Here is a 20,524-nt window from a genome sequence, read left to right as displayed (position 1 = left end):
CACCTAATTAATGGTGAAACTCGCAGCTCTTTCTAAAATGTGAGGAGCAGCACACACAGTAAACAGTTTATAAGAAACATAAGAAGGAGTTCTGTCTGAAGTGCAGTTCAAAAGAAGCACATCCCAGCTCAGCCTTGGGAGTGCCCTTTGACTGTCCCAACAGCACATCAAGACAAAACCTGGTGTACACCCTTCCTCCTCAGTTCCCTCACCACAAGCCCAAGTATCCGTAGGAGGAAAGCCCAGGTGTGTTGTGTAGTGATATTTTCCAGCTAGATACCTAATCTCAGTGATACTTGAAACAGGATACTGGGAAATGGAAGGAGAAAATATGCCCTGCAATTCAGAAATACTCAGAGGGACTAGAAACACAGGATGAGCCTCAACCCAAAGGCATGCTGAGAGTGACTTTAAAAGATGCAGTTATCTTCTTGCCATCAAAAAGCATGCCAGAGATGGGAAGCCACAATAATGAAAAAGCTGTGGAGGTATACATCACAATCATAGAATATGATTATAAAGATAAAGATATTTTTTTAAAGTTATTTCAGATTTTTTTTCCCCACTAGACACTCAGGGAATTAGTTTTGTCCAACTGTTTACAAAGACAAAACCGAACCTTGTGATGCACAAGCAAAAGGATGCTGTCAATGAAACGCTCAGCAGAGCTGAATGAATAATTCATGTGTAGTGCTCCACCGTACTGGTACAGCCTCTGTGTAATTCGCTCTTTTACCCTTTGGATCTGCCTTTTGGTGCAGAGGACACATGGCAAGGTAATGCAGTGGAGCTTTTACAGATATCAGTAAAGTTCCAGGCATTTGGAGGTTTCTACTTGCTTATAGATTTGCTGCAGATCCTGACCTTGCTTTTCTGTTTTGATTGCCATTGCACACATCCTGACTGGGACCTATCGCAGGTGAACTTCAGCCTACAAAATAACAAAGCCATACATATGATTTCTGACCACTGTCACCTGGAATACCCCAACTCCTGACCACCATCAGCCAACACCAACAAGGGAAGAAAAAGAAAGTAGATCTTTTTTTAGGCCATCTTCTCCAAAGCCCTAGTAAATCTGTTCCTGCTGCTCCGAACAGTTTAGATCAAGTGTCCTGACTACCTGCCCACTAATGCAACTGAGCCAGAGCATCCCCAGCTTCTTCACCCCAAGCTCTGGCACTTCTGAGATTCCACAGATGCAAACCTGGGTAGCCCTAAGGAGCTGAATGCAAGGCTGCAACACTGGTTTGGGGTTTGGTTTTGCCTTAGGAAGGATACGGGCGCCTGAGCCGCCCTAGAGCCTTACCCTCCAGCTGCGAATGGTTCTTTCCCACTCCATGTCTGTGTAGGTCTCGCCTGTGTAGCCCCGTCACACAGAAGGTAGCCATGGGCCCATCTGCCCCCTGCTACACCACAGACTGGAGGAGGCACAGGATGGTGCAAGTGAAGGCTAAGACGGACACGTTCCACTAGTGCAAACTCAAGGTGTGGGATGCGGACAAGGAAACCTTGTGCTGGAGCTGCAATGGGAGTTGCTCAAATGTGGGGGAAAGGTGGGCATAAAAATTGGAGGCTTAGCACTGTAGAATGAGAAAAAGCACTTTAGACAGGATTAACGTGGAATAAATTTAAGATATAACTACTCTGAATGACATTAATATTTAAATTATTTGTATTGATGTTTCACTTCATGTGCTACATAAAATTGAAAACTTAGCATTTTAACTATTTGTTCTCAAATTTCTCTTGCCCATGTTTGAGATTCTTGGGGTGGATTTTGGTTTTCCAAGATGTATGGTTCAAGGATCATGGAACTCCCTGAGGGATGCAGGCACCAGGGCCCGCAGGAGCTCTGCGCCCCTGGCCCCTGCTGCTCCAGAGGTGCCAATCGCTTAGGCCTGTGTCCCGGTGAGCCCGGGACATCTCCCAGGGTCGAGATCCCTCAGATTCTTTAGGCAACCTGACAAAGTCCTTCCTCTAGCCTTCCTTGGGGAGGAGGAGAGCAAAAGGAATGCAGCTTCCCAGCAAGCGTGGCAATAATGCTGTCTGTATCTTACAGGGAGGGGTGTGACAGCTGGGCATGGGTGGGAGTAACATCCGTGCTGGCTGGAGGCAGAGCTGCAACAGAAGCGAGTTCTTCCACGTTTCTGTCCCTCGGGAAGGGAGCTCAGAGCCCCGAGGGCTCTGCCCGCACGGGGAGCTCCGGCCCCGCTCCGCGCCCGCGGCTTGGCCGGCGCCGGCGCCGCCGCCCAGGAGCCTCCTGGGAGCAGGGAGCCCTTCTGCCCGACGGGGCGGCCGCGGCTCTGCCGTGCTGTCGCCGCCGGGGGCCCGCCGGGGGCCGCTGTTCGGGGCGGCCCTGCCAGACACGGGCTGCGGGGCGGCCGCCGCACCGGCGCCAAGCGGGGCGGGCGGCGCTGGTGCGGGGCGGCGCTGCTCCCCGCAGCCCCTGGGGGGGCGGCAGAGCGAGGCCAGCCCCAGCCCCGCCGAACCCCCGGCAGCCCCCGCCGAGCCGCCGGGGCCGGTGGCGAGCGCTGCCCGGGAGGTGGCGACCGGGAGCCTCTTTCGGGACTGGAGCAAAGGTGGAGGGAGGCTCCCGGGAAAACGTGGCTGCTTTAAGGTGGGTTTATTTGCCTGCCAGATGGGAAGTCTGTGCCCAGCCCCTTTAAAACAGGTAAAGGCAGTAAGGCTTCTCCACCCACTCGCCTCGGTCTTTCATCATAAGCGCGGGCCAGGCGGGCGTTGTGCAATGCCCGCGCTCCCGTCGGGCGGCTGCGGCAGCGCTTCATGCAGCGGCCCCGGCTCGCAGGCCTGAGCCGGCAGGGCAGGCAGGGGCTGGCGGCCGGCCCCCTCCCCAGCCAGCATGGAGCCCAGCGCCCGCGGCGGGGCCGGGCTCTCCCTCGGGGTCCTGCTCGTCTGGGCTCTGCTCCCCCTCGAGGTGCCCGGGAAGGAAGGTAAGCTGGGACCGCTGCTGGCTCTGCCCGGGGGCTCGGGCTGGTGGGGGCACCTCTCTGAGGGGCAGGGAACGGGGGTCCCGGGGAGGGCAGGGGGGCGCGGGGGGCCGAGGGCCAGGGGCAAGCCCCCGCTGACCGAGCCCAGGTGCGCCCTCCCAGTCCCTCTCCGCCCCCTCCCAACAGAAGCACTAACGCGGCACATCCGCTGAGCCGCGAGAATTCCGCCTCTGTTTGCCTTAAACACAGGCGTTGCAGTTAACAAGTTTAAACACAAACTTAGAAACTTCCAACACCCCCCCCGCCCCGGCAACACCCCCGCAGTTCCCCCCGAAGCCCTCCTGGGATGAACTCTCGTGAGCAGGGGCAGCGGGTGCGAAGCCTGGGGGGCCGGGCGGCCTCGGCGCTGGAAGGCAGAGCTGGGCTTAACAGTTCCCTCTCCCACCTCCTCTTAAGAAGACTCTTGTGCTTCCCTTCTCTGTTCCACTTAGTCCCTTTTATTAGATGTAGTGATCTTTCTTCTTCCATCTTGGCAGTTGCACAGTGGTTATGAAACATCTGGGGAATGGGAATTTTTAAGAGAGGTGAGGAAGAACAAGTCTCTGTTCTGTTCCCCACCTTCTCCTGCAGTTAATTCCTGCCAGAGACTCCTAGTCACTGTTTCGCACAGCGAGAGGTGTTGGGGCTTTTCCAGCCCGAGGACAGCCCTCTCCTTCGGTGCTCTAGGCTCTCCAGCGAGAGGACTGTCACAGCTGGTGGTTCAGCCACGGGCTCGTCTCAGACTCGGCGAGTGCCGACTGCTCTTCTAAAGCATTCTTGACCAGCACGCTTGTGTTGGGGATCCAGCTGCACGGACGCAGCTAGCAGGCATGGTGGAGAAGGCCAGCCTAGGTGAGAAGTAATACAAGGTAGCGCTGGTTTCCGTAGGTGTGCAACCAGTAGTTGGCAGCAACGCTCAGGGACTTCTCTGCCAGCTTCTCCCCTATCTCAGCCATCTCATTTGGGCTGTGCCCGTGACCCACTCTTCCCTAATGTGTCTATCTGGGAACAGCTCATTTCCCCGGCGTCCTCTCTTATCTGAAGTCTTTCTTCTTTTTGGCGGACCTCCTCCCATGGGGCTGGGCAGCCATGTAAGATGCTGAGCAGTGACGCTGTGGACCAAGGAGCTAGTAGCCCCTGACTACTCATACTCCCAGCACTCCTGTAGCCTTGCTGACTCATTCTTCCACTCCTTGGAGAATCCCCGTTGTGGGTTTCACTTTGAGAGGTGCTTCCCGAGAGGGGACTTTGCCTGTTCCCATGGGCCCTTGGCTGTGGAGACAGCGGCTGCCAGTGGTGCAGTGGCATGGCACACTGGTACACAGGCTCCGAGCGGTTCCCGTCCTGGCCGCTTCCATGTTCCTTTTCCCTTGCTCTGCTAGAACTTGTCATGCAACCCCTCTCACTTCCACATCGCTGCTTCAGGCCTGAAGCATGTGGGATAGGTATTATCTGGGTGACAGTTCTGGAAGGACAGGCTGCCTCACCTGAGAGTTTTTGAAGCCAACAATGCAAGAGCAGTATCTTGAGTAGCAAGACTGAGAGCAGAAGGGAAGGGAGTGAGGAGCCTTGTCTGGACAGGGAGTCTGTGGCTAGGAAGGTTTTGCTGTGACCATGCAGCAAACACTGCAAACTTGCAAAACCTGGATTCCTGCTTTTCCCTTCTCCCAGTCCTGAAAGGGTGTTTCAGAGGTGAGAACAGCAGTGCAATCCCTCTTATCTCTGATTCTGGGCCCACAGCCTGCTTCCTCATTCCATAGGACTCTTGCCGATCTGCACTTTACACTCTACTAGTTGTAGTTGGCAGGCAGTATTCGTAAAGCAGTCGATGAGGGGGAGGAAATCTGGTTACTTAAATGCCATTTAAATATCTTTCCCCTCCACCTTTCACCCCCAGATTTTTTTCTGAGATGTTTAGGAATGACCCCTCTGAATATACCCACAGGAATCTAAAAGGGAATCCAAGGAATTTTTCATGTTTTTTACGTTCCCAGCCGGGCTGTGCGAGGTGCACCGAGAGCAGCAGCGTGTGCCGGCAGCACCGCCGGACCCACGGCCAGCACGAAGCCACACATCCAGTGGTGTGACTTATTTCAGCTCCTCTCTCTTCTCCCCGTTCGCCTACAAAGCGATTAGTTTTTAACTCCTCGGATCAAGACCTCAGGGCAAACTCTGATCACAATTTCAAAGGGTTAAAAATGAACATACCACTGATTTTCTGCTTTGTGACATGACTCCAGGAGCCAGGGCTTAATACAGCCAAGTTCAGCAAGAGGTGGCAAGGCTGCACCCGGCAGCCTACGCTCTTGCTGATGGGGCTGGAACACTTGCGGCGGGGAGTGAGTGAACGGATTTCTCTGTGGTGGGCTCAGCAGTCTCAGCAACTGGTGCATCTCATGGCTTACGGGGCTGTGACAGCAGAAAGTCCCTTCCACCACCTCATGCTGCCTCTGCACTTCTCCGATGTGTTCGGAGCACTGAATGGTACCTCTAGGCAACACCGATTGATTATTTTTTTTGTTGGTAATTTGATTGCCTGCCTTTTCATCCATCTTGTCTGCTGCCTTCCTATTCCAAGGAAAGCTGTGTTCGGCTGCTGATGCTGGGTTCCCATCCCAACAGGAGTCAGCCTCCTGCTCCCATTATGGGGCAGCTTTAGGAAGCAGAAAAATTTGTCAGGGTCACATTTTTTTGGATGCGTGTGGGTATTACTCAAGAGGAGGGTGGAAGGGGAGGGGGTCTTATATACAAGGAAAACATTTTAACTCACGGCTGGCTGCACTGTCTTCTATCTTCCCATCCTTTCTGCAGCCGCACTGTTTGAAGGTAGAAGGTCACAAAGGATGTGGGGTTGAGAGAGGAAGCACAGGCTTCATCATCTATGACAAAATAAGGATGAAGCCATTCCATGGGCTGTATGAGTTGGGTCAGTGGTAACTTTTTTTTTTTTCCCCCTCTTCTGGTTTTCAGTGGATCTACTTGACACAAGCACTGCTCAGGGTGAACTGGGCTGGCTTCCAGACCCTCCAGAAGTAGGGGTGAGTATGCACGTTTAAGGAAGGGGAGCCACTGGGAGTGGTAAATGATGGAAAAGCATAATCCAAATTGAAATTTCACCCTGCCTCCCAAAATCAGGCTTCTGCAGCTCCAATCTGTCCTGCACATTGTATACTTCATCAGCCCCTCTTCCTTGCAGCCCCTTCACCTCTGCAGCCTCAGCCGCTAGCCAGCTGTTTGAGGACTGATGCCTCATTGACTTCTAGTAGCTCTTCTGATGCCTATTGCCTTCCAGTAGCTTTCAATGATTAAACATGTCCTTGAAATATATTGTTTCCATGAAGTAATAAAACTTAATGAAGAAAAAGGGAAAAATCAAATAATCACCTAGCTTTTCATTCTCACATGTTGCAGATACTTCTTATGTCTCCTTTTCTGGGCAGGTAGCCATGTCAGAAGTATTTCTGTCTCCCAAGTCTCTCAAGAATTTAGAATCTTTATCTGTTTAAGGTTGTTCTTTTTTTCCTCTTGAGTACTGAACTGAATGATTCGGTTACACATCTCCTAACTCCGCAGCTGGCTGAAGAGGTGATGGTTATCTCATGGGGCAGCCATCTGGCCTGCTGGGGTGGGCTGCAGGGTTCTAGGACTCTATACCCAGCCCTCACGCCATGTTTGGCCCACACAGCTGATAATGGCTGAGGCATTTCCCTTTGTTCTGTGACTGTAAAATTGAGTTGATGGAAGCGCTTCAAAATCTACTCTTGAAATCACTGCTAAATTGGACCCGAAAGGGCAGCTGAGCTCTCAGCTGGTTTCGTACAGGTCAGCTGCTGTGTCTGAGGTGCAGCTGAGCAGCCCCTCTGGCACCGCAGCCTCTGCTCTCCGAGGGGTTTCCTTCGCCGTGGCAAGGCTGTGGGAGTGGTGGGAGGCAGGCACAAAGAAAAGGGAATTCAGGGACGACGCTGCAGGAGTTAGAAGGACATGTGTTAATACATAGTTCCAGTTTCTCATCCATGCACTTATCTTTCTGGCAAGCCCCAAGTTCTCCAATGGAGAAATTGTCTTTACCCTTGCTGCTTACAGACCTGGGTTCAGCCTGTTCCTAACTCATTTTCATACAATGTGCTGTGCCTGGTTTAAATTCACCCCAGCCACCACCTCCTCCTCCTGGGTGAACTAGGGCTAGACAGTGAGGTTCTCCTGCACTGGCATAACTGTACTGGTTTCATTAGTACAGCTGTTTTGGTTATTATTAACCTTACTCAGAAGAGGTGCCCTAGTGAGACATACATGTAGGTCATGCTTTGCCCACTGTTCCCTTTGTTGTCCCCATCAACTGTCTGTGTGGTAATTTTAACCCAATACCAGCCTTCAGGCATGTTCAGGATGAAGTTGCCTCTCAAAGAGAAAAAAACACTGAAAAGTGCATTCTAAAAATAATCTCATAGAAAGAAGACAAAGCCTTTATTAGCAGACATCTGGTTTTTGCACAGGGGGCTCCTGGCAGTGCTAGGAGTTAGCATTCCTTCCTACTTGTGCTACATCTGCTTTTAAAAAATACGTATATTTAAAATATAGTAGTTGTAACTGGGAATTGTAGAAGATGCTGGAAAACATGGCCTGAGAGCAATCTAAACTAACAGATTGGGATGCTGATGACTGGTAAACTAACGGAGGATGAAGCATAGATTCACTGACTTCTGATGAGCTACTTTTTTGCAGGGATTTGTCTAATTACGTCATTTCCCAATAACTGTTAGGTGGAAGGCTGACAAATTGCCACAAGCAAAAAGGGAACAATGGCTGGTTCTCTTGGAATCAGAACTTTGAACAAGTGTTTCTGAAAGCATTCTTCCAAAATGAATAGGTAAATGTGTTCAAGGCCAGGTTGGACGGGTCTGGGAACAATCTGGGCTAGTGGGAGGTGTCCCTACCCATGGCAGGGGATTGGAACTGGGTGGTCTTTGAGGTCCGTTCCAGCCTAAATCATTCAGTGATAATACGTTTGAAAAAGAGCTGTGATTAATTCAGAACATTTTTTGGCACACAAGAGCTAAGATTAATACAGAATAGTCTGAGTAGCTTCTTTAGTAGCAGGCTGGAAACATTGAGCTGTATTGCGTACAGAGCTGAAGGGTGTATTTCATGTAGCAGTGCTACCTGTACCTCACCTGAGGTGCCAGAGCTCTCCCATCAGTGAGCTGGACTGGTGTCAGTATCCTTATCGCACAGAGGAGGAACCTGCTGTGAGGAATTTTCATGCTTTATATGGACACAGTCTCGGAGGCATAGCCCAGAAGAGGCTGGGTAATTCTGTGGAGGCAGGGTTATACCTTTGTTTTCTCCTCACTTTTCAGTAGTGGCAGCCACGTGTGGCTGCTTCTCGGCCAGCTCTGTGTCCAGGACAGGCAGTGCTTCTCTTAACGTGCTCAGCCTCGGCACGCTGAGCTTTGCTCCAGCCGCCTTTGGGCAGCATGGGTCCTTTTGTCTGGACTTCCAGGGCACGCTAAGCGGCATCTTGTCTAAGCTTTTAAGTGAAAGTGTCTGTAGAAGTTTGCTGAAAGGTTTGTGCTAGCTTGCTTTGTAGTAGCTGTTTAGAAAGGATTTCATTCATTTTAGGCTAGTATTGGAAACTAGGCCCTCAGAAAGACAGGCTGTAGTTCCTATAATCACTTGCTTATCTACCTTACCACCCCCACCCTCCATCATCTAACAAATTTCTTGACAACTTTTTTGTCTTTGAAGTTTTGAGACAGCAATACCAGTTGGGCCGGGGAGCTGTTAACAGTACTTGTGATAAGTTCCCATGTTTTAACATATATTAGAGCTAATGACTTTGAAGGTGTCAGGAGTCCAGAATTCATTTGCTCTGACATTTCTTTAAGGCTCCCCGTGCTGTACAAACAACCTGGCTATTTGAACTGATTTCAAAAATCACTGAAACTGACCTAAAAGGACTTTTCAAATCCTATCATGAACAAATTCAGTTACAGTGCAGGGCATGGTAGCGTTGCTGCTTGGTAGCTTGTAAAATAACTGCGTACAAAGTTACTTATCTCTCTTTTGCTTTCAAATATAATTGCATCAGCTTTGAACAGATGGTGATGAGATGTTATGTTATCCTCTTGCATTTTACTTTCGATAGGCTGGCCCTGAGCAGCCCAGCCTGGCTTTGCGGTTAGCCTTGCTGAGCAGGGCTTGGGGACCCAAAGGTCCCTTCCCACCCAACTCGCTCTGTGTTTACCTGACAGTTCTGCGTTGCTTGTTCGCTAGCATTCTGAGCTTGAATTTTTAGACCAGGCACATTTAGACCATTTCATTTCAGCTTTACCTGAAATTTTCCTTTTGTCCACTCTTTCCAATTTCCTTTTTGTGTATGTGAATAGTATTTGCACAATCCAGTCACACTTTCACAAGTACACGTGACTACTTAAGCTTCTAGCCGTTTGTGCTGTAGGGTGCCATGCACTGGGCATCCCAATAGGACTTTCTGTCTCTGTGCTGTTGAATGGATTGTAAATTAAACACACTTTATTATTTTTAGGCTGGTACATTTTCTTGGGAGGCATGCTTTCATCAGTTCTACAGCTGTCTTTGCTTGTAAAAGAGTCCTTCTTCACACTAACCTTGTTTTTAAATTAGATATCTGTTATTTCAGGAATTGCATGAACCCTGCTGCTGCCACTAAGTGCCAGATTGTTTCATATTTATTGCATATGAAGGGTTCAGTGGTGCTCAGTTCTCAACTGGTAGCTGGTTTATGGAGCTTATTTTTCCCAAACTATATTTCTGCATACATCATAGTTTTATTAAAGCTTCCAGATGATTTTCTTAGTCTCCTTTCTAGGCTGCTGTTGTTCTCAATCTCCTGTGCATGGTGAGGTGGAGGACATAATTTGTTTTCTGCGTATTCCATACTCTTGCTTGCTTCCACACATACTTCAAAGTGATGCTATTGGTTTCAAACTTTCTGCGGGGCCTCTCAGTGTGCATAGCACCTTATCTGCTTGACTTTTCCAAATTCTACCTTCGCACAGGACTACCGGTGTGCATTTAATCCCAGTGACCTAACGTATCCCAGAGGCTATTCATAAATATCCACTAACTGCAACTACTGTGGTTCCAAAAACACTTGAAAAACTTTGGCAATGATGTAATTCTTGTGCATTTCTGCACCCCATGTTTCACAGGGGTCTGATTATGAATGTAGCAGCTGCCAAAGTCATGTGAATTCAATGTCAGTAAGCCAGTGCTCTGATTTATTTTCATTTTTGACACTGATGTTTTCCTATTAAACCCCAGGCATAGTAAAAATTCTACACTGCTCAATTACTTTCTTTAGGGAATAGACTAGATCAAGTACCTGTGACCCATCAGCAACTTTTTTATCAGTGACCACATGTCAGTGCTTACACAACTTCTGATTCTAGCAAGGCAAGGCTGTGTTCCACTGAAGTGAGAGGTCCCAGACGTTGATAACAGCTGATGGCTGGTTTCTGTTTTCCACCACTTCTGCTTAGGCAGATAGGCTTGGTCATGAAGGAAATAGTGTTGTGGGCCATGCAGCCTTCAACCTGCAAGTGATCACAGCACAGCGCTCCAATGTCATTTAACCTGGGCAGTTCACTTAACTAGACTTCTTGGTGTCTTCCTCAGATAGTCTTACCTGGAGCGAGCCAGCTTTTTGTAGCATCTGAAGGTGGTGTCAAAAATGGCCACCAGAAATGCTATTATGTGCATCTCTTCCCACAGCTGTTGCCCATGCATGTCCTTTAAGACCTAATTCAAAGTGATGCCATCGTGTCTGTCCCTGGAATAGAGTAGCTGTATAGACCTCAGGCTGCTCTCATAGGGGCTTAGCCCCCATAGGAACAGCATTTGTGTAAGGGGCAAATGCTTAGAAAGTCAGCTAACTGGGAATGGGAACAGCCCTGGCTTCAGCATCATATCCTGACATGCCCTGCTGCTGTTGATGATATTCTGTTAAGTGAGAATTAGTTATTTTGTGTAGATTTGGGAGAGAAGGAAAAAAAATGTTATGTGTATCCAGATATACTTGACTCAGAGGGGTAAGACGGGGGGAGTAAAAAAAGTGAGGCGAGAGGAAGTAAAGTGGAGACTAATAGCTGTACCATAGGACAGGCTGCGTGAGCCACCAGCCAGGTAGCTGAGGATGAAGTCACTGCCACAGACCCGAGCAGCAGTCTTGGCTAGAGCACTCAGCATTGCAAACCAAAGGGCAGAAAAGACCTGAGAAAGAAAATGTTCTGAGCCAGAGCGAAGATGCTGTGCAGACATGACATTCATCGCTGGCTGCTCAGGCATCAGGTGATGACAGCAGTGTTGCCTAGCAGCTTCAGGAAGATGATTCACCCTTTTATCGCTGTTGAATGAGAGTGGACAAGGTTCACTTAACTTCCTCATGTCAACACAAAAGCACCACAAGTCAGCTGGAGCTCTAGATGAGTCTGCCTATAGCATGGTCCTCCAAGAAGACTGACAGGCTATTAAAATGAAAACAAAACAACTTTTATTATAATACCAACCAAAATGCTGGTAAGTTTGCAGGCAGGCAGGTTAGAAAGGAAAGGCTTTGTATCTTTTGTTGCCTGCTGTGTCCCTGCTGGATGGACCTATGCTTTGAAGTGTGATTCTTACCATCTGGGAGGCAGAGATGCAGAAAAATGCGCCCATCTCATCTTGGAAGCTCATTTCTGTTGCTTCTAAGGCCTAGTTCCTTGCTTCTCTAGGCTTGACCTGGAGCCTGGCAGTTCCTCACTGTGACTTTAATGCTGCCATCTCCTGCAGCTTCTTTTCTTTAGGCAGGTTTGATCACCTTAAAGAAAAGGCACAGTTACCCTGTCTGGGATTGCACTTTAAAAGGAACCTATACAAACAGCAAGCATTGCCTGTCACCATCAGACTCATTTCCCAGGTTCTCCATAAATACTGGAAGTATATTTGACACACCATACAAAACCGTAACTCACACCATACAAAACTCTTTGCCTTGGAGGAAAAAAAAATCACTTCCATTTCAATGGATCCTATGCAATGTACAATGTAGTGCAAAGCCAACACGAGAGTTAGCCTTTTCTTTATCGGTAATACGACTTTAGCCACGAGTTCTGAACTCTTAAGATGCACCCTCTGATTTTCCACTCCTGTCCTTTTTGTAGTCACTGATACTGTTAGTGGGTGTTAGCAAAACTGGTATATATGAAACCAGCATTCCAAAGTGGCTGGGTGAAATGCTGGACTAGAGCAGCAGCATCCCTCACCGAGCAGCATCTGCTGTCACCAGCCCTGTTTTCGTGCAAGACTTTAATGTGGTCAGACGGTTTGGGGAATGAGCAGACAGCAGAACCTGGGTCTGATAAACAGGTTCCATAATCGGTGCGCTGGAGCTCTGTGGCTCACGTTAGCACCTTATCTTTCCATAAGAGCCTGAGTACAAGGTAAATGGGAAGGAGATGAGTGGGATGGAGACCTGCGTGCTAGTGCCCTAAAGGGCAAGTAATTACATAATGAAGTTGTGAAGTTGCTCCTCCCTGGAAATAATCGATGGATCATTGTGGGGAAAAAAAACATATCCTCCCACCCAGAAAGATACTGTAGACAAGTAAACATCACTTCTGCATTCAGTGGTGTCAAAGACTCTGTGATGATGGGATGAAATCAGACTTCCCTGGCCATTGCCAAATGATCAAAGAAATAAACACAGACTCTGCTCTTCTCAGATTTAATGTTATAGGACTTATGAAGTTAAATGTCTCTATGTCACCACACTTCTATCGTCATCTGAATTGTCCTCCACAACAGCAAAAGGACTTGCGAGAGTACTGGTAAAATTTGAGTGCAGGCTCACAGAAACTTCGGGACACTGCCAGGCACCACTGTGGTGCTGCTGGCTTTGGCTGCATGGGGTCTGGGGTCTGGCTTTGCCTGCTGACGGGTTCGTGCAGATGCATTTGAACTGAAGAGCTGTTCATCCTATCACCGCAGGTACCACCAAGGTGCCTTGATTGTCACAGCCTTTCCTCGAGGCACTATGCTGGGAACGCAGTACTGCCGCGCCTGCCATGCGAGCTGCCTGCAGCTCTGAGTCTGCTCTGGGAAGGGGCTGGGTGGCGGTCCCACGCGGATGCTGCTGCACACAGGGCAAAGAGACTCCACAGGCCAAAGTGCTGCCAGGGGAAAGAGACAGAAAGCATTCAGCGGAGCATGTTCCATGAGGTGGCTTCAGGCTTGGCACGCTAGTGATGTACTGTTGCTGAAAAAATCTGCTGGTTTGGGGCCCTGTGATTTTTCTTCAGGAAGAGATTTCATGGTTTAAAATAGCACTCTGAATTCTGTTGCAAATTAGATGGGAAAGAGATATGCTGGCTAAGCCCCAAGTGTGCTGTAGCTGGCTGGAGTAGTTGGTGCAACTCTCTCACCCAAATCAAATGTTTGACCCAAAAGTCAAACAACTTATTGTTTTTCATTATATAGAAGTCCTAACTTTTCCAGCGGAGACATGCATCTTAAGTTTAGTAACTTTAAGCCTATTGGCAAGATGCTTGCCTTGCGGTTGCCTTCTGTAAGTCTCGTAGAAGTATCACGGTGCCTTTCCCCAGGGGTGTGCAGGCCACAGACTGGAAGCCACCGTGCTAAGCTAATGCGAAAACAAATGAAATATAGGTTACAGCCAGCAGCCTCTTATCTGAAAGGAGACGGGGCAAGTTCCTGGCAGGCTGGAGATGGAGACAGCATTACTGTTGTGAGCCACAAGCTCTTTTTACTCCAGTCTGAGCCTCAGGATGTGCAATACTGTCACAGCCTGCTGCCTCTGTCACTGGCAGCCTACCTCTTTATTAGCAAGGATGAGGCTTGTATTCGTCATCATAAAAGGTTTGTTGGGTTTTATTTCCACATAAAAAACCCTAAAACCAAAGGAGATCACTTTACTGACACCTGCAGAGCCTGAGACAGTAACTCCAAGAAGACCTACAAACTGCCTCTGTTTCTGTCTTATACCTTATGGCAGATCCTAGGAAGAGCAGACCACAGATGGATGGAGGAGTCACAGGCTGTCCTAGATGGGCTCCTTGATGCAGGCGTAACCCAGAGAAGGCTCATTTATAGAAAAAACAGAGTAAACCTTCCTTAGGCTTCAGAGCTTCAAACTGTGTAATCAATTCAGATTTGATGAAGGCAGATATTAAAAGGCATGTACCTTATCTTACCTTTGGTTTTTTACTCACATAGCAGACCAAACCAATACTGTTTACTACCAGATATCTCCTGGTGTCCTTCCAGACTGTTGTTCAAGTCATTCTGAACTGCCTTCATAAAGACAGCTTGCCTCCACTACTGCTTTCTTTGTACTGAATCCAACCTAGCAATGGGAGGAAAGTTGCCATCCTTTTCCCTGAACTTGCAGTGCTCTGAGGTTATTGAGGTAGTACTTTTGCTTTGAGGCTGCCATTCACTTCACACTAATTGCTGTACTGAAATTTTGCTCCGTATTATACCACCACACCAAGACTTTCAAGAACAAATCTCTGGAACTAAGTGCCTGTGTTAGTATACAGGTTCCCAAGAAGTCCAGAACACCCTTTTGTTCTCAAATCCAATGGCTACATCCTGAGACTTCTCAGAATTCAAGCTACTAATTTATGGTATTCTGCTGAATGCAGTGGCTTTTGTTTTCTTAGCAACTTCTTAAGAATTCTAAAAGGTTTTAGAAGTTAAAAGACTAGTTTAAAGACAGTTAACAAACTTAAAAAAGAATTTAAATCTAAAAGATTTTAAAAGGAGTTTTACAGTATAAAATTTAAATAATTTAAGAAGTCCTTAGATTGCTTGGAGCAGGGAATTGGACTAGAGGATCTCCAAGGGTCCTTTCCAACCTGAGTTTTTCTAAGGTTCTGAATCTCACGAGAAAGTTTTCTATAGCAACGTAAAACCACAGTTCACTTGCTGCTCAAATGAGGAAGTCTGACTTGCACTGTCCCCCACTTCTGGAAGAACGTTTCCCATCTTACAGCCAGACTGATGACTGGAGTAAGGATGCGGTGTCTGGAATGAAATGGGTAGAAAGTTACATTATCAAAGGAGGTTGATTCAATGTCATTGGCAGACAAACTGGAGAGCCAAGTAATTAATATTGATTGAGCCAGACTTTACCACACGTTTATTAAGAACATTACATTAAGAATCAGAGGCATACATTTTGATTTTGCAGCAGATTCTTTGAGGACGTGAGACAGTTGCCTAGCAACTCCTGGCCTCATCACCCTTTCATTAAGTGTTGTATGTAACAGTTTTTCCTCTACTACTTTGAATTTAAAAGCTTCACTGAATAATGAAGTCACAAGCATGTTTAACAATAGTTCTGTATTGTTAGCATAAATAATATCCTCATTTTACTTCCTTTACCCATTCACAGCAGAGTCTAGAAAAACCAAGTCTGACTCCCTTGTTATTTCTTTGCACCGCACTGCATATGAAACGGCACACTAGTCAGTGCTGAGCATCTTTGCCCTGAAGAGCTCAGTCTGGAAGAAACTGAGCTAAGAAATACAGGAGTTAGCAGTTGGATTTTTTTCCAGCAGTAGAGTTTAAAGGAATTTTTTTCTGCTAGAGTTGTCAGTATTGAAAATGAAACTTTGGTCCTGGATCACTTAAGTTCTAGAAATGGTAGATTCAGGTCATGCATCACAACAGCTCATGTCTTTTGGTGAGACATGCAAAAATCACTTTCTGGTGGTGCTCGTCTGTGGAACTGCCTTAGGATAAACTGCTAATGTAAACTTGTCTAACCCTCGGCCTTTAAATGCAATTACGCCTTTCCCATCAGGTCGGCGGAGGCAGACACTCATGGAAAAATGCTTCTAAAAGCCAGTCCTAACACTGGCAGCTTCTTACAAAAGCCACTGTGCTCTTACTGTCCTTTCTAACTTCTTTTCTTCCATTTCAATATGCTTCAGGATGTGTTGTGAATTCAGCTCTGTAGCATTTTCAAGATTTTCAATGAAATAGTGCAGGAGGTGATTAAGCGATTGCCCCTTCTGGTTGAACAGCCAGGATTGATCAGTCCGTTTCTCTCTCTTGCCATCCTAAGTCCTCTGACCTCCAGTAAGTGAAATAGGTGTAAATCCTGTGTAGTGCAGGTATATGCCAGCTGGCTCAGATTAAAAGGGTGGGGTAACACTGGGGATTAATTACATGGAGAAAAAGGAAACAAGTGTTCTTGGTAGTGTTCGGAGTGGGGCTGTGCAGGAGGTGTGCTCCAAGTCATGGCACCAAAGCAGAGCCTCCTTTGGCGCTCCCTGGGTCCATCTCTTGTATTCCCCTGGCGGAGACCTGGCCGCGGGGGCTCAGGCGCTGGAGAGAGGCTGCAGGCTGTGCTGTGAGCACGGGAGGTGCCGCTGGAGAAGTGTATGAATCTCATGCTCAGCCCATGGGACTTGACAAGCCTAGAGCAATATAAAGACCAAGGCCTTGTTTAAATTGCATCTTAACCTGGGGTGTGATTTAAAACCAAGATGCTTAAACTTGTGCCAATACGTACGTGGGCACTTCTTTCAATTTAATTTGATTAAATATTTAAAGCATAATGAGAAAGGTAGTCTTAGCATGGGAGGAAAAAGGAACTAAGTTATTTTCCCTGTGGATGAAACCTTGTTTTCCAAGTTTTCAGTTCTCATGTGTGACTTAACTGAAAAGCGAATACTCTGCATTGTGTACCTGACCTGTGGTGAGGAAACAAAACTAGAAACAGAAAATTCAGCAAAAGCCTCTGTTAAAATATGTATCAGACCATATTGGATTCATACAAATAGTATCAGTGAGGCCATCTAACCAGCTGGGCCCGTGTCCTCCTCTCAGCCATTATTTGCCTGCGGAAGAAGCAGAACCCAGTATGAAGTCAGGAAAATCAACTGAATTTTAATAGTTAAATTAGGGTTTGCAAAATACCACACTTAAAGAAGCACAAACTCCAAATTAATGGGCACTTGCTCTAGCACAGTCCTGCTGCAGCTGACCTTCCCATTGTGCTGGGCCATCTGTTCTCTTGGCCCAAAGTGCCGTGCGTTATTTCCAGGGGCAGACAATCGTCCTGAGCTGGTATGTCTTACCATACCCTTCGAAGGTAAATGGTGGCAGAGGGAAGTGGCCGATACATGGCATGGTATTTGTCTTTGTCTCAATCTAAGATAAGGCAGTGTATGAAAGAAATAACTTGGGACCAAGGTGGGATGAAGGGGATGTGCAAGAGCCCGTGGTTCCCTTCAGTTTGGCTTAAGTCAGATCCCAATTACAGTATCCTCATTGCTCCCTGCGTAAAGAGTTTAGGCAGCTGTGGGGCTCTAGAACAGTGGCAGCTTTTGCTCAGTGTAGGAGACCTTTTAGCTAGCCAGGGTTTGAATTCTGAATGCTATGCAGGAATCAATCTTTTAGGTAAGATTTTTGTCATATTTGAAGCGAAACTTGTTTCTCACATCTGTCTAACAATGTGTGTTTTCTTCTACCCTGGGAGCAGTGGAGTGAAGTGCAGCAGATGATAAATGGCACCCCAGTCTATATGTATCAGGACTGCAGTGTGCTTTCTGAGGGCGACACTGATCACTGGCTTCGCACCAACTGGATTTATCGGGGTGAGGCAGCCTCCCGCATTTATGTGGAGCTAAAGTTTACTGTGAGGGACTGCAAGAGCTTCAAAGGTGAAGTGGTGACCTGCAAAGAGACCTTTAATCTCTATTACATGGAGTCTGAACAAGATGTCGGGATCCAGTTCCGCCGCCCGCTGTTCACCAAGGTCTGTAGTGCTGGGGTGAAGGCTGGGTCACATTTTTCAGTTTAAACTTGTCATATCTTTCAGCTTAAACTGGGTGTGTCTTGCTGGCTGGGGGAGGCCAGGAGAACCAGCATCTGGGAGGGGCAGGGATAGTAAGCATTGTCCTTAGAATAAACTTTGCCCCTTGTGCCCTCTGTGATGCTCAGAGCAGTCTTTGCTACAGGAGGCACAGGGGTTCTCAAATGAGACCAGACCTCCATTCTGCACAACCACTTATTTAACTGGACACCGCGTGGGTAAGGACTCTGAAGGGTTGTAACAGTGCTGGATGGTTACACCAATTTTTAGAAATAGTAAAGCAGAGACCAAAGGAATTTGGCTTGCCTTAGGTGATAAAGCAAGTGAAGGACAGAATCGAGTTCAGGCCTCCATGCTCCTGATCATTTACTCTGATTGATATGAGATATAGAGTCTTATTTTCTAGAACTGGAAGTGATGGCTTGCTATAATGAAATTCTCCCATGTGTGAAAGTATTTAGCACCACCGTATTTTAGCTGCTGTTTCCCCCAGTGTAGTGCCCTCTTGCTGTAGAAATATTTGAATTGCAGAACACTGAGCCTCAACTTTTTTTGTAGTGGAAATTCTACAACCTAGTTCTGTCCTGAAAGAAGCCACAGACCTAAATTATTTGACTGCCCTTTCCTCCTCTGCCATTTAAATGGCATGTGATGAAACCAAAGAACAGTAAAGGCCACCATAGGCAGAGCAGGACCCTGGTAACAGATTCCCCTCCCTCCCCGGTGCTCCCCCACCTCCCCTGCAGCCTACTACATGCATTTGTGTGATAGCTCCACTACTCCTAAACCTTCCCACTGCCAGAAGCAGCTTCTGTGCAGATCCTTTCATCTGCCATCCAGCTACATGGAGCGGGTGGTGTAGGAGCCTGAGGTGAAGAGGATCAGTTATCAGGCTCTCCCTCTGAGAAGAAAGACCACTCCACCTGCAGTCCAGCTCTTCCAATATCACATAGATGTCATGGAGGCTTTTCCCATATGTCCAAGCACTGAAAGCATCTCTCAGTCACTCTCACCTCTTTGTTTGCTGAGACAGTGGGCATGCCTGAGCGTGGGAGCATTTTTCACCCAAGTATCTACAGTGCTGAAATATGTTGAGTGCTGCATGAGAAGCACCTTGCAGCAGATGATCTGACCTGCATAGAGCACAGCCTAGAAACAGGTAGTTGTAGTTCACTGGTCAATTTAAAAAACACTGCTCTTAAGCAGTGTTGTGATTTTACTGTATACAATTTGCAAAGGAAAATGTCACAGAAGGGAGATTTGTTCCTTTACGGGCAGTTCCTAAAGGCCTCTAAGATCAGAGACCCAGAACACAGGGTAGTGTATAAGACCAGTGAATGACTGCAGAGGAGTTGAAAGGAGATGATGGAAAGTGTGAGGCAAGACAGGATGTGGACCCCATTGTTAACACCCCTGCCAAGTGCAAAGAAAGGATGCAGTGCACTGGCATTAGCAGCAGTTGACTACACAGCCTCTGAAAGGCTTTAGTGTAAAAGCAGTCTGAGTGCCACGGGTACCTCAGCTGCTGCTGCTTGCCCAGATGTTAAAGCTGTTGTCTTTTTCTCTTTCACTCAGCTCAACACGGTGGCAGCAGATCGAAGTTTCACAAACAGAGACATTGAATCGGGTGTTATGCAGCTGAACACCGAAGTGTGCCCCATTGGGAAGCTGTCTCGCCGGGGCTTCTACCTGGCTTTCCAGAACTCTGGGGCTTGTGTAGCGATGGTGTCTGTCCGAGTGTATTACAAGACTTGCCCGGAGGCAGTGCGGGGTCTGGCCCGTTTTCCAGAGACACTAGCGGGTTCAGAGGGGCTGACAGAAGTGCCCGGGGTCTGTGTGGAGTACGCAGCTGAAGAAGTGGGTTCTCCGCCCCGGATGCACTGCAGCACTGACGGGGAGTGGCTGGTACCCGTGGGCCGATGCCTTTGTGCTGTGGGGTTTGAGGAAGTCGATGGGAGCTGCGTAGGTGAGTATGCAGACAGACACTGGCTGTGGGCCACGGGAGAGGTTCCAGGGAGCTGGAGATCAGAGCACCTTGTAAAGTGGGATCAGGGGAGTTAGTGTGGTCTGCTCCCCTCCTGCCGGCCCCCTGTGCCTGCCAGGTGTATCTCATAACCTTTCCTCCCCTCAGCCTCTCTTTTTTGATCGCAATTTTTCTCCTCCTGTGTCAGGTGTAAGAGCTGCACACACCTCTCCACTCCCTCTTGGGCTTCATCCAGGAGCCTTCAGCTCTGGAGCTAGTTTCTGCGAGCTGTAACTGTGTGATTGACACTGACTCACTCAACAACTGGTTCCCAACCCTTAAATGGCAGCCTTGTTCTCTCAGGGCAGATGGGTCAGACACATGGAACAGTGGGTTTGCCCCGTGACTAGAAAGCTGAGAGCTGGAGAGGGGCAAGTTTCTCCCTCTGTCTCCCCTTCTGCTTGGACCAGGATGGCATTTCTGCCACGGGAAACCGCATAAAGCGCATTGCACAATACCATCGGTGCCTGTTTCATTTCTGAGGAAGAGCAATCAGTGAGCATAGGAGTCACCATGCTACTGGAGCCACGGATTGAGCCAGGGCTGTTGGAACAAGCAGTGCGGCACTCTCCCTTTGTCGCAGAGGGACAAGATTCAGCTTCTCAGGGCAGCTTTGTGCGTTTGCCAGGGGAGAGGAGATGTGTCGTG

At 48.0% G+C, this 20,524-nt stretch overlaps 1 protein-coding gene across 3 annotated transcripts in view; it reads left to right on the top strand.

The window, feature by feature from the left end:
- The first annotated feature begins 2,174 nt into the window (after positions 1-2,174).
- The window catches only part of EPHA1 (EPH receptor A1), a 34,558-nt gene continuing 16,208 nt past the window's right edge, over positions 2,175-20,524 (top strand). The window contains exons 1-4 of one of the 3 annotated variants that reach the window (XM_055710841.1): positions 2,175-2,954; positions 5,961-6,028; positions 17,521-17,796; positions 19,429-19,819. In XM_055710841.1, coding sequence (XP_055566816.1) covers positions 2,864-2,954; positions 5,961-6,028; positions 17,521-17,796; positions 19,429-19,819 — 826 coding nt within the window. In that variant the 5' untranslated portion in view covers positions 2,175-2,863. The remainder of the gene's footprint in view (positions 2,955-5,960; positions 6,029-17,520; positions 17,797-19,428; positions 19,820-20,524) is intronic. The other 2 variants (XM_005434314.3, XM_055710842.1) reach the window with 2 other exon arrangements.

This window comes from Falco cherrug, chromosome 5 (genome assembly GCF_023634085.1).
Source record: "Falco cherrug isolate bFalChe1 chromosome 5, bFalChe1.pri, whole genome shotgun sequence".
In the NCBI taxonomy this organism is placed as follows: domain Eukaryota; kingdom Metazoa; phylum Chordata; class Aves; order Falconiformes; family Falconidae; genus Falco; species Falco cherrug.
Note: the sequence above shows the minus strand (reverse complement) of the source record. Positions and strands in the feature narration are given on the sequence as shown.